This window comes from Aspergillus foveolatus (genome assembly GCF_047715535.1).
Source record: "Aspergillus foveolatus strain CBS 279.81 unplaced genomic scaffold BDW70scaffold_25, whole genome shotgun sequence".
Classification (NCBI taxonomy): Eukaryota; Fungi; Ascomycota; class Eurotiomycetes; order Eurotiales; family Aspergillaceae; genus Aspergillus; species Aspergillus foveolatus.
The window spans coordinates 140,096-166,025 of record NW_027396089.1 but is presented as its reverse complement, the minus strand read 5'-3'; the positions used below and the strand labels follow the sequence as shown (position 1 = coordinate 166,025).

General features: G+C 51.7%; 10 protein-coding genes across 10 annotated transcripts; 5 read left to right on the top strand and 5 right to left on the bottom strand.

Annotated features, from left to right (window-relative positions):
- Window positions 1-8: 8 nt before the first annotated feature.
- Window positions 9-1,589, bottom strand: BDW70DRAFT_136599 (uncharacterized protein). Its single transcript, XM_073736890.1, has one exon. It carries the CDS (start codon window positions 851-853, stop codon window positions 362-364), a length of 492 nt encoding a protein of 163 aa, XP_073595817.1. The 5' UTR covers window positions 854-1,589; the 3' UTR covers window positions 9-361.
- Window positions 1,590-1,693: 104 nt separating this feature from the next.
- Window positions 1,694-2,401, top strand: BDW70DRAFT_54054 (uncharacterized protein). The gene is made up of 3 exons (XM_073744237.1): window positions 1,694-1,758; window positions 1,815-1,854; window positions 1,927-2,401. Exons 2-3 carry the CDS (start codon window positions 1,829-1,831, stop codon window positions 2,213-2,215), a joined length of 315 nt encoding a protein of 104 aa, XP_073595816.1. The 5' UTR covers window positions 1,694-1,758; window positions 1,815-1,828; the 3' UTR covers window positions 2,216-2,401.
- A 185-nt stretch (window positions 2,402-2,586) lies between these two features.
- BDW70DRAFT_160162 (IlvD/Edd family dehydratase) lies at window positions 2,587-4,635 on the bottom strand (the record flags this gene model as incomplete). Its single annotated transcript, XM_073740800.1, has 3 exons — window positions 2,587-3,796; window positions 3,843-3,997; window positions 4,045-4,635. 3 exons carry the CDS (start codon window positions 4,633-4,635, stop codon window positions 2,587-2,589), a joined length of 1,956 nt encoding a protein of 651 aa, XP_073595815.1.
- Window positions 4,636-5,423: 788 nt separating this feature from the next.
- Window positions 5,424-7,386, bottom strand: BDW70DRAFT_136589 (cytochrome P450). The gene has a single exon (XM_073736889.1). The coding sequence runs from the start codon at window positions 7,037-7,039 to the stop codon at window positions 5,771-5,773; it is 1,269 nt and encodes a 422-aa protein (XP_073595814.1). The 5' UTR covers window positions 7,040-7,386; the 3' UTR covers window positions 5,424-5,770.
- A 1,093-nt stretch (window positions 7,387-8,479) lies between these two features.
- On the bottom strand, window positions 8,480-9,772 carry BDW70DRAFT_150432 (putative DnaJ domain protein (Mas5); the record flags this gene model as incomplete). Its single annotated transcript, XM_073739157.1, has 3 exons — window positions 8,480-9,038; window positions 9,089-9,699; window positions 9,734-9,772. 3 exons carry the CDS (start codon window positions 9,770-9,772, stop codon window positions 8,480-8,482), a joined length of 1,209 nt encoding a protein of 402 aa, XP_073595813.1.
- A 399-nt stretch (window positions 9,773-10,171) lies between these two features.
- On the top strand, window positions 10,172-12,254 carry BDW70DRAFT_160159 (glutamate--tRNA ligase MSE1; the record flags this gene model as incomplete). The annotated part of the gene is made up of 6 exons (XM_073740799.1): window positions 10,172-10,426; window positions 10,481-10,553; window positions 10,606-10,643; window positions 10,716-11,141; window positions 11,188-11,442; window positions 11,493-12,254. The coding sequence occupies 6 exons, from the start codon at window positions 10,172-10,174 to the stop codon at window positions 12,252-12,254; spliced, it is 1,809 nt and encodes a 602-aa protein (XP_073595812.1).
- A 518-nt stretch (window positions 12,255-12,772) lies between these two features.
- Window positions 12,773-14,009, top strand: BDW70DRAFT_136585 (uncharacterized protein). The gene has a single exon (XM_073736888.1). It carries the CDS (start codon window positions 13,055-13,057, stop codon window positions 13,385-13,387), a length of 333 nt encoding a protein of 110 aa, XP_073595811.1. The 5' UTR covers window positions 12,773-13,054; the 3' UTR covers window positions 13,388-14,009.
- A 258-nt stretch (window positions 14,010-14,267) lies between these two features.
- BDW70DRAFT_150430 (uncharacterized protein) lies at window positions 14,268-17,485 on the bottom strand (the record flags this gene model as incomplete). The annotated part of the gene is made up of 6 exons (XM_073739156.1): window positions 14,268-14,526; window positions 14,590-14,909; window positions 15,023-16,022; window positions 16,110-16,326; window positions 16,392-17,156; window positions 17,215-17,485. 6 exons carry the CDS (start codon window positions 17,483-17,485, stop codon window positions 14,268-14,270), a joined length of 2,832 nt encoding a protein of 943 aa, XP_073595810.1.
- A 186-nt stretch (window positions 17,486-17,671) lies between these two features.
- BDW70DRAFT_160156 (uncharacterized protein) lies at window positions 17,672-20,466 on the top strand (the record flags this gene model as incomplete). Its single annotated transcript, XM_073740798.1, has 2 exons — window positions 17,672-17,683; window positions 17,743-20,466. 2 exons carry the CDS (start codon window positions 17,672-17,674, stop codon window positions 20,464-20,466), a joined length of 2,736 nt encoding a protein of 911 aa, XP_073595809.1.
- A 3,999-nt stretch (window positions 20,467-24,465) lies between these two features.
- On the top strand, window positions 24,466-25,850 carry BDW70DRAFT_168317 (Rieske [2Fe-2S] domain protein). Its single transcript, XM_073742433.1, has one exon. It carries the CDS (start codon window positions 24,481-24,483, stop codon window positions 25,813-25,815), a length of 1,335 nt encoding a protein of 444 aa, XP_073595808.1. The 5' UTR covers window positions 24,466-24,480; the 3' UTR covers window positions 25,816-25,850.
- The last annotated feature ends 80 nt before the right edge of the window (window positions 25,851-25,930 follow it).

Below are 25,930 nucleotides of genomic sequence, written 5' to 3'. Positions count from 1 at the left end.
TGATTCGGTTAGAATATTAGTATAGAGTGGGAACAGTCTTGCCACCATCATATTAGAGTTAAAAAAAAGGTAAGAGTAAAAAGGCCAGAGAGAAGGTAAGAATGAATATTGAGGAATGACGTAACAACGCTGACGAGGACCGCTTCTATCGCTTTTCTATCCCAGGCCGAACACCGCTAGTACCACAAGGAACTTCACAAGGAATAAAACGCCGACCAAAGTTGTAACAAACCCGAACGAAAAAGAAATATTCACAATCACAAAGTCTAACATATTCTAACCCTATTAAGTCCAGCAAAAAATCGTAATCTCGGCATGGTTGGAGGCCTGATAAATCAGGCATGGTCGTATGGAATAATGTTCAATTGAGCTTGTCTAAAGTGATGCTGACTCGAGAAACGTTCGAGCTCGGAGGGAAGAAGACCTTTTGCATCGTCTTGGTCTCCGGGTCAAGATACCAGCGCTGGTAGGGCCCCGGGATAAACTTTCCCTTCGAGTCCCATCCAGCAACATAGGTGTATCCGTCGTCCAGCTGGAAAAACAGGAGCTTCTCGGTCTTGCCTCCGTCCAGGGTGACGGTATGCCAGCGGCATCGCTCGTCGACTTCGTCCTCAAATAGGTACCGGTGCAGGATGCGGCAGTAGACCACAGGGATCGGAACTTTCTCGTCGTAGTCGCTACCGTCGCGGCAGACGAGATGCCATCCCTGACTGGGGATGTATTTGTAGATGCCAGGCACTGGAGAGTCCCAGTGCTCTTCGCGGCTGATCGAGCCTTGAATGCGCTGTCCACGCTGGAACCAGTACGTGGGACAGAAGACGGTGCGCAGGCAAAGGAATAGATTGGGCGCCATGGCAAGTGCAGAGGATTGAAGAGCTACCGGTAGCTTTCAAACCACGGAATCAAAAGAGAAATAGTATATGGAGGGGTATCGTAGGTGCGCAACAAGAAAAAAAAACGCTCACTTTTCGGAAAATAGATCAAAAACGAGGGAGAGCTCGACGGGTTATATGTGGATGTCCATCTTGAAAGATATGGAATGAAGGCCTTGATATCACGAGACAACAAGAGGAATTGGATGGGCTCAGTACCGTTGCTGCAGCGCTCTCGGTACTCCCAGGGTTGTATTGCTTAGTAATGCTCAGAATGCTCAGTATGCTCAAGAATCGAGTCGACGATGGATGTCAGGTGGCCAAGTGAAGAATTTCGTGAGACTTGGTCGTGCGGCGAAGACGCAGGGGATGATATAGGGCAGAGATCGAGACCGGGCCGAGACGACGGCGTTGAGCGTGGAATCGGCGGAAGAATGCTGGGCAGGACGGTCCTCAGATCGGTCCTAGGACTCGGTCTGCGGTACGATGCCAGGAATAGAACGATATGGAGGAATATTGGGTTGCAGGAAGAGCGGTGGTCCCGACTGCAAGGCGCACAGGGATGCAGCGGTTCTTATGGCTCGTCAGGGGCGCATGATAGAGTCTGACTAGTTGATTGGGAGACGAGTTGAATGAGCATGCTGATTGTCTGACAGGAAGAAGAAAGGAAACGAAGAGGACGGTCAGCCTTAAAAACCAGCTGAGGAGCGGTCTGAGTCTAAAGTCTTGGAAGACTAAAGGTGAGGTCCGTTGTGGCTTGGTGGAGAGTGAAAATTTGTTAAGGAGCTAGACCAGCTCGGCCAGTTCCACCGTCTCAGCTAGTCAATCAGCGGGAGGCCAATCCGACGGGAAGTCCCTCACCAGACCACGGCAGCTCCACTCTCCGGTATCAGGAATCCAAGAATCAAGTGTTTACTGTTTGGGCTGATGCCTAGTCGAGAGACTCCGTACCTCCTATGAAGTACTCAGTCTTGCCAAGTCTGTTGAGTCACCTACTGTCGCAAAGATCCCGTTTCCTTGTCCAGCGCTGATCTGACGTTGAGGATGCTGTTAGTTCTCGCGTTATCTGCCGCAGCTGTCGCCATGTGCCAGTCGTCGCCGATCAATTGGCTGGCCAAGCCAGAAGTATCGTTCGGTCCTTAGGAGTCCAGGCTGCCGGGGTTCCTGCTACAAAAGAACGAGCGATGGTGAGACCAACCCAGCGGGTTGAAAGAAGAATCCTTGGCCCCTTGGCGCCCCTTCTTGCTGCAGGAATGGGCATGCATCTAGCCAGCTTGATCGCTATTCTCGTCGTCTCATCGTCTCCTCGTCTCATGCCGCTCGTCCAACACCGTGACCGCTAGTCGTGCCCAGGCCGGTTTTTTATCTACGTCGATTGTTGGGATCGCAAGTCCAGCTTGATAGCAAGGCCGTCACACCCGAGATCGTCGATGCGCATATACGTTTGAATTGCGTTGGGATGGCGTTCGGGATTGCGTTTGGACGTGAAGAGGTGAAGACTCTAGGTTATTCGACGGAGCACTGGCGACCGGTGATATCACGAATAGAGGCCTGGTCATTTCGCAACTTGAAGACAGGGGGATGGAGCTCTACACAAAGAATGGGTCGAAAACTTGCAGGTCAAGTCTTCTAGGATGGATGCCTAATCTAGTACAACATGCGATAGAGCACCCTTGCATAAACCAGCTGCAGTTTCTTGATCCATTTCTTGGTATCAATGGTTATGGCGCAGGGTCTCTGATCGCTGAGCCAGTCGCTGATACTTTACCGCTTCCCGTAACACCATGCCTTCGTTCAACTGGCTAGTCTCCCTCCTAAAGAGCTCCTGCCATGGTGTTTGGCTCTCCGGGATACTGTAACCCCCTGCGGCCTCTAAGGCCGCTCGTCTCTCGTCTAGTTCTTTTTGCGAGACAAGGATATCCACGCGGCGTTTGTTGAGGTCGACGCGGAGCCTGTCTCCGTCGCGAAGCAGTGCAAGATTGCCTCCAGCAGCGGCTTCAGGGCTGGCGTTCAGGATGGACGGCGACCCGGAAGTTCCCGATTGTCGACCGTCTCCTATGCATGGCAGCGACTTGACCCCCTGTCGCAACAAATGCCCAGGAGGGTGCATATTGACCACCTCTGCCGCGCCAGGATAACCTAGTGGCCCAGTCCCGCGCATCACTAAGATACTCTTGTCGTCGATAGGAGCCTCCTCCAATCGGCGGTGGTAGTCCTCTGGCCCGTCGAAGACAACAACGGCCCCTTCAAAGGAATTCGGGTCGTCTGGGTTCTCCAGAAAATGCTGCCGAAACTGCTCTGATATGACGCAAGTTTTCATGATGGCAGACTCGAATAGGGTACCTTGGAGGTGCACGAATCCCGCGTCTTTCATGAGGGGCTCGCTGTACGGCTTGATGACTCGTCGGTCCCAGCTGTGCTGCCCTTTCACATTCTCAGCGACGGTATGTCCGTTGCATGTAAGAATGTCTGGGTGCAACTTCCCAGCATCTAACAGCTCCGCCATGATAGCCGGAAGGCCGCCCGCTCGGTAGTACTCCTCGCCCAGAAATTCTCCTGCTGGTTGCATATTGAGCAGAAGTGGAATGTTAAACCCTAGTTGGTCCCAGTCGTCCAGGGAGATATCAACGCCCATATGCTTCGCGATAGCATTGATATGGATAGGGGCGTTGGTGCTACCGCCAATGGCAGTATTGACAGCAATAACATTTTCAAAAGCCTCCCGCGTCATAATATCGCTAGGTTTCCGGTCGGCGTGCACCATTTCCACAATCTGTAAGCCTGTTTTATACGCGCATTGAGCTCGTTCCCGATAAGGCGCGGGGATGGCGGCCGATCCCGGCAGAGCCATCCCGAGCGCTTCTGCCAGCGCGTTCATGGTCGAGGCTGTGCCCATCGTATTACAGTGCCCTACCGATGGCGCCCTTTGCACGTCAGTTACAAGACCTCGAAGGTTCGCTATCGACATACCCTCTAGAGATCAAGTCCACTAGTCCTTCATCGTCCAACTTGCCAGCGGCATGCATTTCTCTCCCCGTCCAGACCACCATGCCGGAGCCCGCTAGCTCATTCTTCAGGTACCCGTTGATCATCGGTCCTACGTTCATACAGATGGCAGGAATGTTCTTCGAACGTCAGAAGAAACAAAGCAAACGATGTGTGGAGTACTTACCATTGTTGCAGCGGCCATCAGACACGCGGGGGTTGTCTTGTCGCACCCAGTCAAGAGCACCACACCGTCTATGGGATAACCGTGAAGGATCTCAACAAGTCCGAGATACGACAAGTTCCGATCAATGCATGCAGTTGGCCGTCTTGAGGTCTCCTGGATCGGATGCGTGGGGAACTCAAACGCGATGCCACCGGCAGTTCTGATTCCCTCGCGCACCCGCTTCGCAAGCTCAATATGGTACCGATTGCACGGCGAGATATCCGATCCAGTCTGTGCGATGCCAATAATCGGCTTGCCTGCCATGAGCTCCTCCCTCGTAACGCCATAGTTGAGGTACCGCTCGATGTACAGGGCGGTCATCCCTGCATCGCCCGAGTTGAACCATGTTGTCGATCGCAGCTTACGGCCGGCGCCGAGTGTACTGGATAGGGACGACACCTTTTTGGCCGATGCACGCACTTTCTCCAGCTCGATGGTTCGCTTCCTGAGCGCTTCGAGCTCCTTGTCGAGGTCTTCAATATTGACCGCGCCTGCGCTCTGGCTGCTAGCCGAGCCGCAAGCGCAGCCTTCACATATTGACTGGCAGGGCATTCTTTATGGAATCGTCTATACTTTCGCCGCTACTCAAGCCTTATTATCTCAACCGGTAGGTGATCGGTCTCACCTTATAAATCGCGTGTCCCGGCTAAACGTCTGTGGTGGGGTCGCAGCCGAACTTGCAAGACCGGCGAATGTCCGATGGAGAACGCCGTGGGCCCGAGAAGAGTTGTCTTCAAGTCCCGAGATTCGACAGCGCAAACAGGAAAAAAGATGATTTATACAACCGGCGGACAACTGACTGAACGAGTCTCAATTGACCTATCCAATTTATTTCACCCTCTGACTCCTAATGTCGGCTTGATTGTGCAGGGAAGACCTGGTCAGGTTCCGAGTCAGACCCCAGTTGCGGTACCGTACATGGATCCATTAATAGGCATAACCCCACGCGACGCCGACTCTGGAGAAGAGAGCGTGGGGGTTACAGTCACCAGAATCCACAGTCCAGAATATCAAACGTCATAAGCGTTGGAAATATCTATCCCGTTTGCTGCTTCGTACCAATGCGCAGTTCTGGATTTCTCATATGCTCATACCCGGCACCCGGCACTAGCAGCACAGCACCACTGGCCAGGAAACCAGTTGACTGTTTCACTCTGAGTAAGGCTCTGTCGATAAGTGACCAATAGGATGACCATAGGCCCTTAATGCCATCCATTGGAACACCAATAGGGCACAGGGCGCATAAAGCATCGTCTTCTTTCCCTTTTGGTTTCCGCCACATCCCCCACGTGGTGGTATGGAAATCTCCAAAAGGAGTAAGCGTGGTCGACCCATCATGACTCCCATCATGACTGGTTCCTGCCATTCGTCGATCGATCTGCCCGTCAGGCTTCAGTGACACATGCGGTTTGCCAAGGAGAATAGTGCGGTGCGGTACACCGAAAGCTGCCTATGGGGGTATGTGTAACGCCATGAATGCGGGCTGCAAGGGGAATATCTGGCGTGGAACAAGACGTCGGGCCCGTGGTACTGCTCTTATGACATGGGCGGGTTCGTACATATGCCGCCAAATTGTCCAAGACTATGCCTATGTCTTCTCTAGACTGGAGAAGACATTCGCAATTATAGACTATGAACTTCGAGTCCGATTGTCGAGCTATACTAATCACAATGAATGGTCTGGATATCACCTCCTCCTCTCAAGATCAACAACAAGACCCTCCTGCTGCACAAACCAAGCGTTCTTTGTCTTCCACTCGTCGCCTGGTCTATGCAACCGGAAGGTGAAATCCCTCAGCAGCTGCGGGATGATCTTGTGCATCTCAATGAGCGAGATATTCTTCCCCACACAAGTCCTTGACCCAGCACCAAAGGCAAAGAAGCTCTGCTCCATCTCCTTCAATTTCGCAGGCGGGCTTTCCAACCACCGTTCGGGCATAAATGCCTCGGGGCTCGGAAACACCTTCTCGTCGTGGTGAAGAGCCCAAGCGTTGATGCCAACGGTAGTGCCGGCGGGGATATACCTCCCGCAGACCGTGACTCCACCCTCCGGCACATGTCGCTCCAGGATCAACCCCACGGACGGATGAAGCCTCATGGCCTCCTTGATCACAGCCCCCAGGTAAGGCAGATGCGCCATCGACTCTCTGTACGAGATAGGGCTACTCAAGCGTCCCGCGCTATCAGCGGCCTCAATCTCCCCTACAACCTTCTCCATCTTGTCCGGATTCTTCAGAAGTAAATACACAATCGCCCGCAGCGCAATAGCCGTTGTATCCGAGCCCGCAAAGACATTGGTCGACAGGTGCACAATCACATCGCGGGTGCTCATCTTCTCCGGATCAGCGACATGGATCGCCATCCACCGGCTCAGCATATCCTTCCCCTCCTCCAGGTCGCCTTTCTCGAGCTCCCCGTTCCGTGCTAAACTCGTTCGCGAGTTCACTTGTTTCAGCGTAAACTGCAGTACCTGGTTCCAGCTCTCCATACTCGGCATCAGAATCGGCATCAGCGGGTTCCCTAGCAGAACCTTGTGCGCCTCCGGAATCTGCCCGATCAAACTCGCGTACGCCAGGATCCCCTGGATCCCGGCCATCATGTCGTCCACGTCGCGTCCTTCTTCTAGGAACCCGAGCTTCTTTGCGAAGGTGAATTCGCCAACCACGTCGAAGGCGTAGTATTGCAGCCAGGTTCCCAGATCAACAGGCCTCTTCTTGTCCGCGAATTCGCGCAGCCGGGAAAGGAATATGGCCGTGCAGGAGTCGACTGCTGGTTCCAATTCGAGTAGAGAAGTCATGCTGTATGCATTTGCAACGGGGCGTTTCTGGTCGCGATGGAATTGCTCGTCGCGCGTTGAGAACAGGTTCATCTGTGGCTTTTTGTTCCAGGATATGCATTGGATGGGGTAGAAGCCCGTCTGTACGCGAAGCAAGTCAGCCTCGTTACAATTCGACATTTTCGGCAGGAATGGAGGGAATATACCTTCGTGAACCCCTTATTCAGCCCGTAAATCACGGGGATAGCCTTTGGATCTGCGACAGAGACATGCCGTGGCCCAATACGCACGAGCGGGCCGTGCTGTTGATGCAAGTTGATCTCTGTCAAATGGTGGTCGCCCTTCCAGACGCTATGCAGTTTCCAGAGCCGCGTGCATTTCGCCAGTGCTGGGCCGGGAATACCGCGTAGGCCAGAGCCGAATCTGCGCCAAATGAGTCGGAGGATGAAGAGGGCGAGGATGGCGAGGACAGGTAGGGGAAGAGGAAGAGAGGATTGGAGGGTGGAGAGAGTGGCGGGCATGATGAGGAGACAGTCAAACTTCAGATCTAAAAGTCGGCAAGTTTCAAGTTGAGAACATGTCTCAAGATCCAAGGACAAGAGACAATAGGATAAAGACTTATATAGCCACCACTTCCAAGCGTTCCTAGTCAACCCATCGGACCGCACCTATCACTCTAGCCAGTTTGCTCAGCTTGCTACCCACCACCCTCTTCCGAGCTGGACTCGCGTCCCGTTCCGATAACTGCTGCATTATCGGCAGTGATTGAAGATAGCAATGGCCAACGCTTATTTGACAATTCGCAGCCAAGTCTCAACAATTCTACCTAAGAGCCTAGGGCTTTTAGGCGGTTTGGAGCCGGATTGCTTGCGGGGAAACCGTCCTGCTGCGGGGGATCTCCGTGCCAGCCACGAAAGCCAACCCAGCACTTACACTATTGGGCACTCTTTCCCCTCTCTAAGAACATCGCAAATTAGTAAGTTCTGGATCGTCTGTAAATAGGGTTTTCTATCTAACTGGAACCGTCTTAGGCGCAAAGTACGCTTCCGAAACTCGACGTTTTGGGATAGGATCTGTGCTTGAGAACACCGCATATACACTCTGCTTCCGATACGTACCCGATCTTGAGAGAACAAGGCTTGATTGAATGACGGAGTCCGTCTGGTAGTTCGGATGCAGATTGCTGGTCAATGTCTTCCAGGAGGTGGTTTGGGGTCCTCATCGAATCACTTTGTTTGTGGTTGTAAGTTGGGTTCCGATGTGTTCGAATCCGATATCCGGGGAGTATGGGGCCATTAGAAGTGGAGAATCTCCGCATATTGGGGATATCTTGTGATGGTTGATATTGGTTGATACCAGTAGTGCTTACTGCGGTGTAGAGCGGTGTTGAATAGTATGGAGTGGTGAGGATGCGGGAACCCAGTGCCCCTATCTTCATTCATGTTCATATTCATAACCACTTGGACAACACCCCAACGCCTTGATGCCGGAGATGAGTGTGAGTGCATGCATCTAATCTATCGTCTCATGAAGAACCCTCAAAGACACGAAAATCCGGAATGGTATCAAATATGACAAGCAAAGAAACCACAATGCCAAAAGCGAGGACTTGACGTCAAATTACTGCGTCGTACACTGTGCCCCTTCGCCCTCCTCCTCGTCATCCTCCCAGGCGTCTCCACCAGACGGATCCTTCGAGCCAAAGTCCTCTACATTCCCTTTAGGGTCGTACTCGACTTCATCGACGGTGTCTGCCTGGATCTGCGGACCAGGCTTGGGAAGCATCTCTTTAAGCCGTTCCAGAACAGCAGGCGAGGGCTTCCAGTTCTCATCAGGGAATTTAACGTTTACGATTAAGTAGAGGTCGCCGCGGGCGTCGGAGCGCTTGATCGGCATTCCCTCGCCGGGGACTTTGAGGACTTGGCCGGGCGACAGAATCTGGCTGTGGCCGGGTTTCGGGTGTGACAGTTCGATGCCGCGGCCGTCGAGGTGTTTAAGGACGACGCGGGAGAAGCCTGTCAGTGACTCGGCAAGTGTGATGTCGATTGTGGCCTTGAGGTCTGCGCCCGCGCGAGTGAAGACTGGGTGCTGCTCCTCTTCGAGCTGGAAGATGATGTCGCCGGGCTCCTGGCCAGGGACCTGGTCTGCTTCGCCTTCTAGGACGATTCGGTCGCCATCCCTGGGATTATTAGCTTTGCCATGTTAATGGGCGGAAGGTGAAGGACGTACTTTGCTCCCCGTGGAATGTAGATTTCCAGGATCTTTTTCTCCTCGGTCGTCTTCTTGCCCTTGCACTTCTTGCACTTGTCCTTAGTTGCGAAGAACTGGCCATCGCCATTGCAGGTTGTGCAGGGCTGCGTAGACTTGGTCAAGAATTGACCCATGCGCGTGAGGACTTCTTTGAAGCCGTGGCCATCACAAGTAGAACACTTTTTCGCCGTCGCCTTCTCCTTGCCACCCTTGCCCTTACACAAACTGCAAATCACGTTCTTCGTGCTCGCGAATTTGACTGTCTTGCCCCTGTAGAGCTCTTCCAAGCTCACTTCGTATTTCTGCTCTTCGTCTGGGCTCTGTCGTGGCCTCGGCATGCCGCCCATCCCGGGCATACCGCCCATGCCTCCCATTCCAAACATCTGCGCGAGGATATCATCGAGGTCGGGGCCGCCGTTCATCCCCGGCTCACCGGAGCCGTTGAAGGCGCCCATGCCATGTGTATCATAGAGATGTCGCTTGTCATCGTCGCTAAGGATCTCGTAGGCTTGTTGAACTTCCTGAAACCGGACCGACGCGGCTTCTCGTTCTTCTTCGGGGAATTTATCGGGGTGGTTTGCTAGGGCGGCCTATGTTCGGTTAGCTGTTGTGGTTGAACCGGACGTCGGGGCCGTACTTTGCGGTAGGCTTTTCGGATTTCATCTTGTGACGCGTCGCGGGATATTTGTAGGACCTCTATGGCAGTTGTTAGTCGAGAAATAAAAAACGCGCAAGTGAACTAAATACCGTAGAGGTCAGCCTGAGCTGAAGACACTGGAGATCGTTAGCAGCGTAGAGTTTGATCGGATGCTGGATCATACTGAAAGCGTCTGAAAGGAATCTGACTAGAACAGTGACGAAGAGTAATTATATACAAAAATAGGTTAGAAAGGAACACGCCTGTTTGAGGAGTGAGTTGGATGGAAGTGTTGTTGGATGCTAAGCCCGAAAATTCCGCCTTTATCTTTTTTTTGCTCCTTCTCGCCGCCTCCACCGATCAGCGACGGCCTTCTACATATCGGCCGCAGGATTTCGCTCCAATTTCCCGCGCATATATTAAAGATGAGGAGTCTACGCTCCGGGCTCCTCGCCCGCCGGTCCTGGACATGCATGCAATGCCGCTGGTACAACAGTTCCACCCCCGCCATATCGCATGGCAAGAAATCCAAGCTCCCCTCGCTGCCAGCCCGGACGCGATTCGCACCGTCGCCGACCGGATACCTTCATCTAGGATCTCTCCGCACTGCTTTATACAACTATTTGCTGGCTAAGCGCACAAACGGGAAGTTTATACTTCGGATTGAGGATACAGATCAGGTGCGCGGAGCGACACCCCATGAGAAGCGGACGCTGATGGATTGGGCACATTAGAAACGGACGATTCCCGACGCGGAACAGAGACTCTATGATGATCTTCATTGGGCTGGATTACAATGGGATGAAGGTACAAAGTGCTGCGACTAGCCCTGGCGGGGTCAACGCTGATGGAGCTGTAGGTCCCATTGTTGGAGGGGATTACGGTCCGTATAGACAGGTGAGTTCTCTCGGCGCCTTATTCTTAACTTTATTATCTTTAACGTGGAGATTGACTAATAGTACATTGCAGTCTGAACGAACAGAAATCTATCGCAAGTATGCCGAGAAGTTGATTCAGCGCGGCCACGCATACCGATGCTTTTGCTCCCCGGAGCGTCTGGACGCCCACGCGAGACATCGAAGCCAAGCGGGCCTTCCTCCGGGATATGATAGGAAATGCGCCAGCCTGTTGCCTGCACATTCGGAAGAACGGGCAGCTCTAGGGGAGTCGCACGTCATTCGGTTGAGAGTTGAGGACCACCCGTACAGATATCCCGTTTACGATGATCTTGTGTATGGCGAGACAGGACACAAGGGCCCGCCCACCAAGTTGGATCTTATCGATCGTGTTTATGATGACCCTATCCTGATCAAATCCGACGGCTATCCTACCTATCATCTGGCGAATGTTGTGGATGACCATCTCATGGAAATTACCCACGTTATTCGTGGCACTGTAAGTTTCAAACAGAAAGCTATTGGGCGGGTATTGACGCGCCCAGGAATGGATGTCATCGACTCCTCTGCATGTCCTGTTATATAAATGTTTTGGCTGGAAGGCGCCACGCTTCGCCCACGTACCTCTGCTCGTCGACCATTCAGGGCAAAAGCTCAGCAAGCGCAATGCTGATATCGATCTGTCACATTTCAGAGATCAGGGCGTTTTCCCTGAGCCTTTGCTAAATTTCGCCGCGCTGTTGGGTTGGTCACACAAGGAGAAGAATGATATTTTTGACCTTAAGAAGCTGGAGCATCGTGTAAGGCTACCACAACCCATCGACTGCAGTCTCATAGACTGACTCGCTAGTTCACTCTCAAATTCACTCGCGGCAACACCACTGTTGCCTTCGAGAAACTCTGGTTTCTCCAATCCGCACACGTCAAACGGTATGTGGACGGCAGCATGCCCCAAGTTAACGAGATGATCTCTGCCGTCGCCAATGTCGTCCAGTCGACTGCGTCACCAGAACAGCTCTCACAGATCCTGCAGTCTCGCCCTCTCGTGGACATGATCACTCCACTCATCAAAGCAGATGCCAAAAACTACACAAATCCAAAGGAATTCGTCGCTCGCAATTTTACTTTCTTCACAACAGATATCTCTCGGCCCCCATATGACCGTGCGGTGACACAATTTGATATTCCATTTTCCTCGCTCCATACTGCTGCTGCCGCCGTGACTCTCATCCCTAAATCACACTGGACCCTAGAAACGCTGAGGGCAAACTTCGCAACCTACGACGCCGCAAGCGCGGTTCCTGAGGAGGCGAAGACCGTTGATGCAGAGAAGAAATTCAAGAAGGAGCTGTACCACTACCTCCGCTGGGCGTTGTCGGCCGGTGCCTCTGGTCCAACAGTCCCCGAGATAATGATCATTCTAGGACGTGAAGAGACCCTGAAGAGACTGGAGGAGGCGAGGAAGTTGACGACGGAGGATGGCGCTGTTTCTCCTGTTGCTGCTAGGTTGATGAAGGAAAAGGGGCTTGAGCCGAAGACTGGGTCTGCGCATGAGGCACAGACCAAGGGTCATTCGTGGACGCCTCACTCATCCTTACCGTCAGCCAGCTAAGCTCTATCCAGCTGTGTGTAGAACATCATGTAGACTATTATTCCACAAATGTACAATAACTTGTCTATCGGACTTCACTCTATTCTCCTAACGGTGACTATTTTCCACACGGCTCCAAGAGGGGTCCAGAACCGTGGTGTCTAAACCTGTTGACTTGTCCATTTGGAACCAATTCAAACATACATGGTCCTCGTCATTCTCAACCCGCTGTACGGAGAAGTTAGGGCTAACCTCTGGACTTCGCCCTCGCGCCGTCTTGCCCCACACTGTCAAGTCTACCAGCTATGCACAGATCAAAACAAAAAAAGATCACTTCAAGAACTTCAGCAATTAGATGTAACTGTAGGCATACAACGAATGTCCTCTGTGGAGTTTTTGAAGCCTAGGCGGCCCTGCATAGGCTGTTATGGGCAGAAGGGGACTTTAAGCGTCGCATGGTCAACAGGATTATTCCTGGCCTCTACCAACTAGCAATCTATATTGGACGTCGGCATTGACATCTGGAATGAATCCCGCGAGATTTGTTAAGCCCGTAGCCTTTAAATCCGCCCAGACTTTATAGCTAAAGCCCGTCTGTTCTAGACAAATGGCATTCATTCCTCACTTCCTCATCAGAGTACTTCCCGCCATCGAAAAACAAAGGATCTCTGCTGCTGCTCGTACTATTGCATTCATGGCCAACCATCTCGCAGCAATTCTCTCTACACAGAGCACCACTAACCGTCCAACCCCGTCCAACTTTCTCCCCAGGCTCAGACAAGCTCCTGCTCGAAGTCATAGCGATCGCCATCAACCAGTCGATGCATGGTAGCGTGACAACAATGTCCTCCCAGTCCCATTTATCTCGCCGTCATCGGCTGCGACGTAGCAGGAATCGACGTCAAAGCTGGCCCGGGCGTTCCAGCCGGCGCGCCCCAGCCGGCGCACCTCAACCAGGAGCTCGAGTTACGGCACTAGCATTGTCCTTCAACATGAAGGGAGTCCTCAACATGGTGCTTTCCAGCAGTTCGTCCTGGTCAGCTACCACTGTGCCGTCCCGTTACCGGCCACCGTTAGCTTCGAGAGGGCGCTGTTTTCGCTTTGGCGACGTTGACGGCACTCTCAGGGTTTACAACATTTGGTATCCCGCTTGATAAAAGGTTCGCGCCGGAGGAGAAGAGAGCTGTGTCGCTTTGGAGCGGCGCAAGTAGCGAGGAACCATTGCTATCCAGTTTGCCCGACGACTGGGGCTTACTGCCTACACGACTGCCAGCCCTAGAAACCACGAGTGTCTCCAGGCGCTGGGCGCACGCCGGGCATTCGATTACAGCGACGCGGATGTCGTGTCTCAAGTCGTGGCCGCGGTAGAGGATGAGGTGACAATGCAGACGCGCAAACATTTGCGAGAAACTCCCAGCAGCCTATACTGGATGTACTGAAGGAGACAGGGGGATGGACCTGCTAGAATCGGACGGAGCACTGGGGAGCAAGTTTGTGATGCCGCCGATGGAGCCCACAGCTCAAGCAGAGCATCTCAGAGAGGTGTTTCAGGGCTGGCTGAAGTCTAGCCTTGAGAATGGGACGGTGGTTCCTAGTCCCAAGGTGAAAGTCATTGAGGGGTGGTTGGAGGGATTAAAAGCGGCATTGGATGTTATGAAGAAGGGAATCAGTGCGACAAAGCTTGTAAGTTATAGCGGGCCAATCGGTTATGGACTCACCGGCCTGAACCTGGTTGCCCGGATGTAAGGAGTACACGGGGCTACTCAAGATTCTAGCGAGATCGTTTATATGACCCTGGTTACGGCCAACTTAGGGCTTTCGAGGTTGGTGGTAATGATGCATTTTGTTGGTGTTGGCTTGATGCATGTTCTGACCGTGTATTCTCGCTATGTACGGCCTTCAATATCTCACGGATACCGCTTGACGCGAGCGTTCTATCCGACGATGCACGATGTGAGAAGTCACTAACCACTATTGGTGTGCTGAGGAACTTGGCCACTTATCGAGATCCTCGACAGCACCGGCTTCGCAACGTTAACGTTTGAGTATTTCACCTCTATGCTCGCAGCCAGGACTGGCCGCAGTGTTAGCACGGTCGGTGGTTTCAGCATCCAGGTTAGTGACGTAGGACTCGCGAGCTATTCTGCTCAGTGTTCCTGTGCGCTCAGTCCTATCTCCTCTAATAAAACGGGTGCCAGGGGCACTCTGAAATTTTAGAGCGTCTTCTTTTTCAATGCGCTCGGCTGGTGGCTCAGAGAAACCAGAACCCCGACGCTTTCTGCCAGATAGTGTTCTTCGATAATCGTCAGCAGAGAATTCGTGGTCATAGAAATGACAACGACCTGTCGGTACGTACGGGATTAAATTTGGAACATTGGAGGTTCCATCAATAAATTGAGGGAGTTGCTGGGTCCATAATCGAAGTCTCTCATCTTCCGCAAGGTGAGAGTGCTGCTCTAAAAATGCATCTCGATATTTAGAGACAGCACGTGTAAATAGGTCATAGTCGGTCGTAGTGGGAGTCTTGTTACTATTACGAGCGCCGGTTGCCTCTAGTGCGGACCCAGGGTCAACGCCCGCAGCCCCAATAGACATGGACTGAGCATGGTCTGCGAGCGCATTGAAGTCCTCAACCTCGATAAGTTCTGGAGGTGCCCCCTCCTGAGGGGTTATGATCTGCGCTAATCAGCTTAAAGTACGTGCGAAGGGTCGAAGTTACGGACTATCTCTGTAAAATCTGAATAGCAGTACGGACAATCTAATCGAGGCGGCAGACCAGATCTCCATACTTGGCCACACGCATGACACAGCACGCGACGGTCTGATTGACTTTGTGTGGGTGCTGCTTGCACTGTGTTAGGATTGTTGTCGGAGATCGAATCAGCTTCGGCTTGAAAAGTGGACAAGATGGGGTCCAGTGACGAATCGTGATGAGTACTATGAGCAGTATTTACGAATTCCCATTCCGAAGAACCTGGACCTGCAGTAGGAGAACCGGCCAATTCAGTGTCAGACACTGGGTTTGGTAATGATGGGTTGTAAGGCCGTGCAGACAAAATCGACGACTGGGCTTTGGACAAGACGTTATCTGGCTCAGCAGCAGCGTTATTTTGAAAACCTGTCATCGACGCAGCTGCTGTTTCAAGGTCAGCCATACCGTTGGCGCTGGCCCCACTTGTAGGGATAGAAGGAGGATGGGATTGTCGGGACGCGCGCTCAGGTGGTAGGTGCACCGACGGTCCGTGCGATGGGTGTGGAGGGTACGCAGGTGAACCATGCGCGACGAGCTCATTTTGATCACCAGTCTCTGATGGCAACTCGGAAAGGTCGTCGTTTTCCAGTATAGTACTCCGGGTCCGGCCGCCTGCAGACTGGAACTCACTGGCTAGATCTTCGGAACAACCATCATATTCGTAGTTTTCCGAGAAAGGGAGTGACTTGAGTGCGAGGTATCTCAGATGGCTTGCGACATGCTCCTCGAGACTATGACCGGTGGACTGTCCACATAATGGACAGGATTCGAAAAGAGAACCAGACGATCGACTGCTTCTTTCCGCAAGGATCTTCAGCTGAGACTTCGTGCTCTTATGCTTAGAGCTCATGTGGTCCTCGTAACTATCCCTACTATGAAACACTAATACTCCGTGTGATTTCGCTGTACAGCGCCATCGTAAGCTGTGTTGACGCATATGGTTCAACCAATCCTCACTGTGGTTATACAGCTCGTTGGGAGATTCACATTCATCAAAAAGGCACACGTATGGATCGAGGTCGTACTTGACATGGTCACTGCATAGGATGAGTAGTGCTCGTGGAGCCCAAACAGCAAGGGCAAATATATGTCCCCTGGAAACCAAAACAGGTGTGGAAACCTACATCCATTTAAACTTGTTGGTGACGATCGAACTTGATAAAGAGCAGCAACAATAAGGACAGACAACTTCCATACTTCCATTGTTGCACGCAATTCGGTCATTTTCAATTTTCCTCTCGAGTTCCTCTTCCAGGAATGACTTGCTGTCTAATTGTATGGAAGATGTTGAGGAAGACCCGTGAAAAGGTATAGTGTTCGGGTCGTGGCTGAAAGCGCATCCTTATTAAATTGTTAGCACAGCCAACTCGGCGTAGATCTAATATTTGTGGGTGGACTCGAGGCACCTTTGTCTTCATAGGGACACCGGCCATAGATAGTTATAAACTGGCAAAGGGGCTTTGACAGTAACTTGAGTCGTTCCTCGTGCTCCGCCAAATGTCGCTCTCTGAGAGCCTTTAGCCTCCGTCGGATCGGCCCTAGCGGTGGCGGGGGAAAATCGAGCTGTTCATGGCTGCTCCAATGAATTGTCTTCGCCCGACTGACAACAGACGGAGCAGACGCTTTCTTCCAATGCTCCAAGTTTAGTGTGGTGGCGGTTACTGCTCGAGAACTAGCAACGCTCCGCTCCCGTTGGGTGGGTTCGGGCTCTGGCTTCTGTGAGACAAGGGTTTGCTCTTGATTGGTGACGTCTTCTTTGCTGGGCTGTGGGATCGCCTTTGCAGTTGCAGAAGGAGTCTGGGTTGAAGATTTCCAGTATCGAGATCGACGGTAAAGAATTCGTTTTCGTCGAATCAACATGGCTACGGCAAGTCTCTTCTGGAGTGTCTCGTTGCAACCTGGAAACCTGCGCTGAATGATTCCGAGTGCGAAGAGGTCCAGAAACCATTGTTCGATGTCATTCCCATCCTCGTCCAAGATCTTGAAACTCGTTGCAGCTCTCACATTCTGGCTTTCCCTACTTGCTTTTCGAATTGTGTTAGATAGCTGATGCATCAAGGTAATTTCCTCGGCTATTCCGCCAACTATGGGGTCGAGCGAGTCTGACACTGACTCCGGGCTCCCGCACGTGGAGTCAGAGATGGGATGGACGTAATCTAGTTGCGACAGATCTTATAAGAGTGAGCTAGTGTACGCAGAATCAAACACAAGCCAAGCACCGGATCTTACATTGCTGAATATAGTCGTTCAAGGTCCGTAGCAGACGCCTGACAAGACGCTGTATATCCGGAGCTTCACGCAGGCGATAGTCGAGGGATCCTCGCGTGGGAGCAAAAACGCCGATATTGGACACCCATATTGAGAACCTCCCCAGTTGGTCGTCAACCGCAGACTGCTGTCGTGGAGAGAGAAGGTGGAACTGAGCGAGGCAATCGTTGAAAGACTGAAGGCAGATATTCGCACACTGAGAGATTGTTGCATCCTGCCACACAATTTCCATGGCTCAAGTGAAGTTGAGGTTGAGAGATCTCGCGAGGCTGAGCTGACGGAGTCGATCTCGCCTACCCCGCACCGCGCCTCATCTCACACTGGGCTTTCCTCTCTCATCCATCTTAGGGCGATTGCGGCGTTTGAATCAGACGATATGATATCCCCTGGATAAGCAGGGGATTTGGCACAGGATCCAATGGCAACCAAGGTGAGGCTTCATCTAGTGGCATACCTTGAGCGTTGTTGACATGAAACGGCGGGTGACAGACTGGTCACCTTTTATTGAGGTCACTTGCGATTTTCCGCGAGATTGCAGATTACCTTCAAAATGAAGAGGGTGACGATGAGTTGGGAAAATTCTTTGGGCACATCAACGCGTACGCCGTTATTCTGATCGATTGCCTCTCCCCACTCGATCACGGTCGATCCAGGTCCAGCGACCTTGAACCGCTTTTCCATCTGTTACTTCTGAAATTGACGACGTTCTTTCGGTTTTCGGTTTTGCCCGAGTATGAGTCCACGCTTCCGCCATCGAATCACTTCCGACGCTTGACAGCATTAGTACACTATTGGGGTTCAGCTGAGGAGCACCGGGAAAAGCTGTCTCATACGCAGCAGTGCTTAGATTTTACCTCTCAGGAACAGAGAGCTGAGATGACGCTTCTACTTCGCGGGTGCGTTGCGACTTTGCTGTCTCAGAGTTCTGACGAGCGGCCAGTAGCGGCGGAACACCGAGCGCGACCAAAAGGGGGAGTCAAACCATTGTCTGTGTATATGGGCGCAAGTACTGTGTTCCAGGCACTCGCTGCTTCGTCAAGAGCATGTTCCGCAGTGCATAATCATAATTGCGCCGCTAGACTTCGCCTATCCACTCACCACAAACAAGAGATCGACCAGAATGAGTTTGAGGCTCTCATCACGCTCAGTTTGAGTTGCCATATCTGGCAGGAAACACGAATACAGGCCGTAGTCCCAGGTCTTCCGGCTACGAGGAAAGCGGCCGTCAAATTTGCGCTACCGGAATCCAGCTGCGAAAAAGTTCAAAATCGTCGGCGTCGTCGCTTGGCCGTCATTAGACTATGTGAGCAGATTGAGAAACTCAAATCTAAGCCACTGATGAGGCTTAATCTGGTGGTTGAGGATGGCAAGCTCTGGAAAGACCAATCCTCTCGAATCGAGCATCCAATTAATCAATCCGATACCCAGCTCTCTCTGGCAGATATCATAAAGTATCGTCCGGCTAGCATAACCGAGAAGGTAAAACGGGTGCTGGCGATTTTGTTGGCTTACTCCGTTCTGCATCTTCACGCTACACCGTGGATGCGGCCCTCTAATTTCAGAGCGGATTATATACTTTTCTTCGGTACATCCGCCACAATCCCACTGAAACCATATTTACAATCGGAATTGAATGAAACACGCTATGACTCAGCACATCGCATAGATGCTGATGAACTCGATCCAGACGATCTGCCATCACATCCCTTTCCTGACATTGTCATGCTAGCGATCCTGCTTATGGAGATATACCTGATCCAGCCTGTCGAGTCACTGGCGGAGCAGGTTGGCATGGATTTCGAGAATTTGGAACTGGTCGATGACAATACGAGATATTCAATTGCGATCGCAGTATATGACCGATTCAAGGTTGATTTCCCGGATAACTACCGACAGGCCATTGATAGATGCCTTGACCCTAACCTGGGATTTGACGAGAACGACGAAGAGCTAAGTCCGGATGGTTTGAAGATGTTGATTTATGATGAAATCGTACAGCCTCTCGAGGAAGAGCTTGATCAGGGGTTTGGCAACACAATCCAGATCGAAAAGCTGGATGAGATCGCGCAAACCATGGACCTTAGTCGTTGGGGACAAATGCGCCAACCCAAGCCAGTTTCTCCTATGTCCACCACACCTAGCACTCCTGATCAAAGTATCGTAAGACCTGAAGGAAGCATATCGATCTCCAGGACTTCCACCTTTTGGGCTTCTTCCGAGCGTCTAGTGAGCAGCACCGGTAGCATCCTGAGCCATCGGGATTATACAGTAGGGTGGATCTGCGCGCTTCCAAAAGAGCTGGCCGCTGCACAGGCACTCCTCGATGAGCTGCATCCGCCATTACCTCAAGACACTTCCGACCTCAACAACTATACACTGGGACGCATGGGAGCGCACAATGTAGTAATGGCTTGTCTTCCGTCGGGGGTGATGGGAACAGTCTCAGCAGCTCGAGTCGCAAGTCACATGCGGTCTACATTTAGATGGTTGAGGTTTGGTTTGATGGTAGGCATTGGTGGCGGAGTCCCTGGAGAGAAAGACATCCGACTTGGTGATGTCGTTGTTGGGGAGCCTGATGGGCCGTTTGGTGGAGTCATCCAGTACGACTTTGGAAAGACCGTCCAGAATGGAGAATTCCTCCGCACGGGTTCTCTTAATCGACCTCCAGATCTGCTACTGACGGCCATCTCACGGCTCAAAGCGGATCATTATCGCAATAGAGCAGACCTTAGCCGGCATTTGAGCGACATGTTTGAGAGATACCCGCATTTGAGCCGCGACTTCTCTTACCCAGGTGCTAAACATGATATCCTCTTTGAGAGCAACTATGATCATGCCGCAGGAGCCCGGTCGTCGTGTGATTCCTGTGATCCTTCCAGGTTACTTCATCGAGAACCGAGAAACCCTTACTCCCCGCACATCCACTACGGCCTCATTGCCTCTGGGAACCAAGTGATGAGAGATGGGAAGACCCGCGAGCAATTGAGAAACGATCTAAACGTCTTATGTTTTGAGATGGAAGCCGCCGGCATAGTCGATGTTTTCCCCTGCCTTGTTGTCCGGGGGATCTGCGACTACTCCGACTCTCACAAGAACAAAATATGGCAGGGTTACGCGGCGGCAACAGCAGCAGCTTATGCAAAGGAACTCTTGGGTGTGATATCAGGCAGCCAGATCAATAATGCTGAGCGACTGGGAAGCTTTCAGCCTTGAGATGCGCCGTATAGTGCGCCCTTGTCTTGAGCATAGCGCTCTGGCCTCCCCGAAATATTCCCACAGCCTGTACCTTGCCAGAGAAGCAGCATTCAATTGCTGAAAGCTATTGAGTTATCTGACTCTGTGCGGAGTTGCGGTACTTTGGTTGTTTCGACTTGGACGCGTTAACCCACTACCACTCCCACTGCCGCACGGGCATCCGCACCGTATCATACGGCTTAACCTTTCGTAGTGATCCAAGTAGATACGTCTGTTCTGTCCTCGAAAGGATAGAGAAGCTACTAATCCTCTGACATGCTTGCAGAAATAAGAATCTGCCCGGACTTGGGGACTCGACCTCGACGACACAAGCCTACAACCCTTTATAATAAGGTGTTACCATGCCCCGGATATTGTCGCACATTCAGTGATCAGGACCGAAGTCAAAATGGCAATTCAGAGACTGCTCGCCCTTCACGCCTGCAAGAAAGGCTCTACCCCTCGAGACAATTGTCCGTGCACCGCGGAACCGACGCAAGTATCCGCATGCTCGTGGCAGACATCGTACGTTAAATGGCTGGATTTTATCAGCAACACACGCAAGACCATGCACTTATTCTCTTATGGTGCCCCGCGGGCACCACAATCGTTTGGTTCGCCGATGTAAGACCAGATGCAATTTTGTTCTAGACGTTGTACAATCATGAAAAGTATACATGAGGAATTCGAACTCTCGTTCTTGGACATCAGGTTCTGGAAGACATCCTGGGACTATACATGTATAGTCGGAAGCATGTACAGTGGCTTAATTCTACGGAGTTAGGACTGATTTATCCAGAGAAGGCGAGGATGGCATACTCCTGAAGCTGAGCAGGGCGCGAAAACTCACAAGGCAGGAGGGACGTTCCGCTAAAGCCCTCAATTGCAACAATCGTGTGCTATCCTTTAATTCTGCTTGCATATTTGTTCCTAGTAGATTTAAAGCGCTTCACCACAAGCCGTTCAAATATCCACCTCTTTCATTCCCGGTCTAAGGAACCAGAACCAGCAATAGCCTACTCGTTAAATCCCTGCAACAACCGCAGGCTCCCCCGGCCTCCATAGCAAAAGAGTAGCAAACCACATAAATAATCTCTTCTCGCCGAATACTGCACCGCATTCGTCATTCCAGTCGTTCAGGGTGGATGGAAGCCATGTAGTTGTGGTGGACTTAGGGCTAGCACCAGGAACCTTCAGCCCCGCTGCGCTACTGCTTCCGCAGAGACCAGTAACTCTGAGATCAGACTAAGCCTACAACGCTAGACAGAGGGATTAACGAACAAATATGGTCCTGCTTGATGGCAATGGTAGGCTATGCTGAGATTTACCCAAACAACAAAAAAACATACCCGAGACTCGGTCACCTGCTGATAAGCTAGGTTGACTCCACCTCTAGGGGCATTATTCCCTGAGAGTCATAACAAATATGATGACATGGTCAAGGTCCTGCCCGCCCGAATATTACCTGAGGAAGGCAGCCAGTATGTACTTCCTCAGTTACATTGTCCTGGAGTAGAGACTGACTTCTCTAATATGCACCTTCGCTGATTCCCGGGAGCCCTCAAATGTAGTATCCACAAATCTCCATGCTATACCAACTTGACTTCTTGACTATCTATTCCTGTCCACTACCAGATGGTAAATAAGAACATAGATCATGATACGGCTCGTCCCCGTCAATTAGTCCATGGTCAAGTCCAGCGTTGTCTTGTAGAGTATGCGCGCACCGGGCACTCAACAGAGACATCACTTTGCCTTTTTTTTTTTTCTTCTTACACAAGCATGATTCTTTTATTTCACCTTTTCTTGAAGAAGGAAAAAGAAATATTTTTGCTGTATTTCGGAGCCTAATTGGATCTAGATCACATCTGCGCCAAGCTTGCCCTATATCACTCACAACTCGCCAATCCCACTTGACTCCTCCTATGAACCGTCGTACTAAGACAATCTAACAACCAACGCAGCTTGGGGCATTTGCATTTCCTACAAACGCACAACACTGTGTCCCACACTCAGCCGCAAGCTGCCAGCGTCGACCGTCGCATGAGGCGATGGCGTGGTTTCCCGAAAGGCATGCGTACCCGGCGCCCGTGCAGGGAGAATTAACCGTCACGCCTTGTGCAGTGATGCAGGGAAGGAGTGTGAAGGCGAGGGCGAGAAAAGCGGCGGTAACGGCTGGGGGCTTCATCGCGAGGTTCTTGATGACGGTGGAGAGTAAGACTGGTGGGATCGAACTTGGCCCAGCGTCGGTGTTGGACTTAAATGCGTGGGTTTAGCTTTAGTAGAAACTGAATTGTATCTAGAGAGATAGACAATCTGAAGGGCGAGACAGACAAGGCCGTGGAGGTATTTAAGCCTTTCCAGCATCCTACCCTCGATCTTGGACTCTTGACGTGGTAGCAGTAGCACTAGTACATGTACAACGCTACAGCTACGCGGTGCCCCAGCTTGGGGTACCGCGTTTGCTCTGCGGGTGGGAATTACATGCATTTATTCCCACTGGCTGGTGAAGAACATGGCATTGCCTTCTACGGATCGCGTTTCACAGGCTGCGCAAGGGCACCACGGTTGTCCTACATATAATCAATGCACACACCAACCAAAACCGATGGGGAGAAGCCGGCGGCTACTCCTTGCATAGCTCAACAGCGAGTCTGCCTGGTTCCGCCTATACTGAGAGACAGCATATGCCTGCCGTACAAGGGTCATAAGCCCGGGATCGTGGCGCGGTAAATTTATGCACGAGGCTTGCAAGTGGCCACTGAAAGGGCTACAGCCGGGCGTTTCTATCGTCTTTGGATTTGACTTGGATACGGAACCCGAAACTTGTCTTGTATACCATGGTATGGTGTCAAGCAGCCATGTTATTTTGTTCAGCTGTAACAGAGAATCCTAGAAACCCTAAACCTACCAATTCCCGTCATCAAGGGCGTCAAACAATCTGTCTCACAAAAGGGCCTCTTTAACGACCGCACTATATATAATCACCGTAATTACGCATTCTCGGCAGTACAACAACAACCTATATCCTTCTCAGCATCAAGAGTATGACTCCCTCTCCAACAAACGTTTTCGCTCCATCCCAAACCCATAGCTATCCAATGGAATAACCGGGGGAAATGGCTTACTAGGACGACGATTTTACATGCCCAATTATAGCAAGTGTGTCAACCCGTGATACTAGGCGAAGTGGATGCATATCCAGGGCCGATATCCCCAAAGGAATACCTACGCGTGTGACACCGCGTGGACACTAGAATACTCGCTGTACCTAACAGCGCGGCGCAGTTAATCAATATAAGAATCGCGACGTTATTGAGCTTACTCTTCACCCGGATCTTCAAGCTTGCGTTCGGCGCTAATTGGCGCAGATAGCCGAATCCGTTGCGGTCTGCGAGTAGGCTCTTACCCAAGAATTTCACGATCTAATTGCTACCTGGCGGTAGTTAGATATAGCAGCGCCCTGGTTTCAAGTATTCCAGCAGCGAGCGCGATAACGCCACGTTCAGGCCCTTTGTGTACAGATGGTGTCAGTTTTTTTATCTTCCTAGAAGGGTCACATTAGTGATTCAAGCTAGGTGAGTCCTGACTCAGAAAATCGGCGCACAAGTATAGGTGTGGAAAGAACGTATATGCTTTGGATGGGAGAACTGCTGCAACGATAGCCAATGATGTTGTGTCTATCGCTCTAAGTCTTAGGAAGGGGTAAAGTAGCTGGAATTTGGGTAAGCATGTTCTTAAACGGTCAAAAAGTATCAAGAGCCTCAATATGTTCAATGATTGTTCAGGACATCAGATATTCTCCTGCAGTTCCATGGCGCAGAATATTGCCAGCAGTGTCCGCCTTTGCTGCCATGTGCCGTAATGAAGCCTGATTCATGAGGCATCAGACAGGCATCAACGAGACATCAAGCTGCCCCACTTGCTTGGCAATTTTTCTTTCAGTGTTTGGCATTAGCAACTCTCTACGACAAGCGATCTATATCCCTCAAGATGCCGGATTTAAGCCTTGGCCGGCTCTCTGCGCTCACGCAGACCCGGTATGTCATTCACTTGTCGGATGGAAAACGCCTAGTGCTCTTCCGCCTGCCAACGATCGATGCTGGCGGGCGCAGCAGGGCGCAGAATGAGAGCGGTGATGGATGGTCCTACTACGCCATGGAAGCGGAGTGTCCGCACGCTGGCGGTCCTATGGAAGCTGCACAGATTGATATTGAAGACTCGGCCTATATCGCCTCCTGTCCATGGCATGCCTATGACTTCAATGTGGAGACGGGCGAATCGAGCGTCGGTATCAAAGCGTGCACATTTCCAATTGACGTCCAGGAGGACGCGGTGACTTTGACCTACCCATCGGATGGCGTCTCGATTGAGAAGCTGGAGCCTGTCAGCGAGAAGATCAAATTAAAAACTCCTTGCTCGGGTACTACTGCGGCCTCAGCGGAGCCTGCACCAACACCTGCTGCGCCGTATCTTGACGAGGATGCTACGCTTTGCGACTGGTGTGCCCATATCCTAAACACTTCGAATCCTGAACACAAGATCGAACTCACCGCCCATCTATTCTCAACTTTCACCGAAAGGGAGGGGACATCTTCGCCGATGACCATCATTCGAGGAAGTGCTGCGTCACTCCCTCCCATGCCACCGCGGGAAAACCTCGTGGAAGTCCGGCCTAGCGCCATGCCAAAACCAGGACGAGGAGGGAGTCTGAAGAGTAGGATCGCTATGCTGCATGCTCTGGCCAACATCGAGCAGTGGGCCATTGATCTGGCTATAGACATCTGTGTGCGGTTCGCAGAGTTCCAAACCAGTCCAGCAGCGCCGGAGTCTGCACGACGATTACCCCGAACGTTCTTCCACGACTGGCTCAAGGTGGCCAACGATGAGGCCAAGCATTTCTCGTTACTGCGGACCCGTCTGGAGGAAATGGGTTCCTACTTCGGCGCTCTTCCCGTTCACCACGGCCTGTGGGAATCTGCCACCAAGACAGCGCACGATCTTCGAGCACGGATCAGCATCATTTCCCTCGTTCATGAAGCTCGTGGTCTCGATGTCAATCCAATGACCATCGCCAAGTTTCGCAATGCGCGTGATGACGAGAGCGTTCAAGCGCTCGAGATTATACACAATGACGAGATTACCCATGTGACAACTGGCCATAGATGGCTTACGTGGATCTGCGAGCAAGAAAATACAGACCCGGTGGAGGTATTTCGCTCAAACGTACGCAAGTACTTCGTCGGAGGCCTCAAAGAGCCCTTCAACAGAGATGCCCGCGCAATGGCGGGCATGGACGGGCGCTATTACGACAACTTGGTCTACTGATCGAACCGCCTAAGCTCTGCTGCTTGGGACTCGGTCAATAAAAGAGCTTTGAGGTCGGCTTCATCTCGCGATTTGATGTCTATTTAACGTGTCTAGTTCTAATATTCTTACAGGT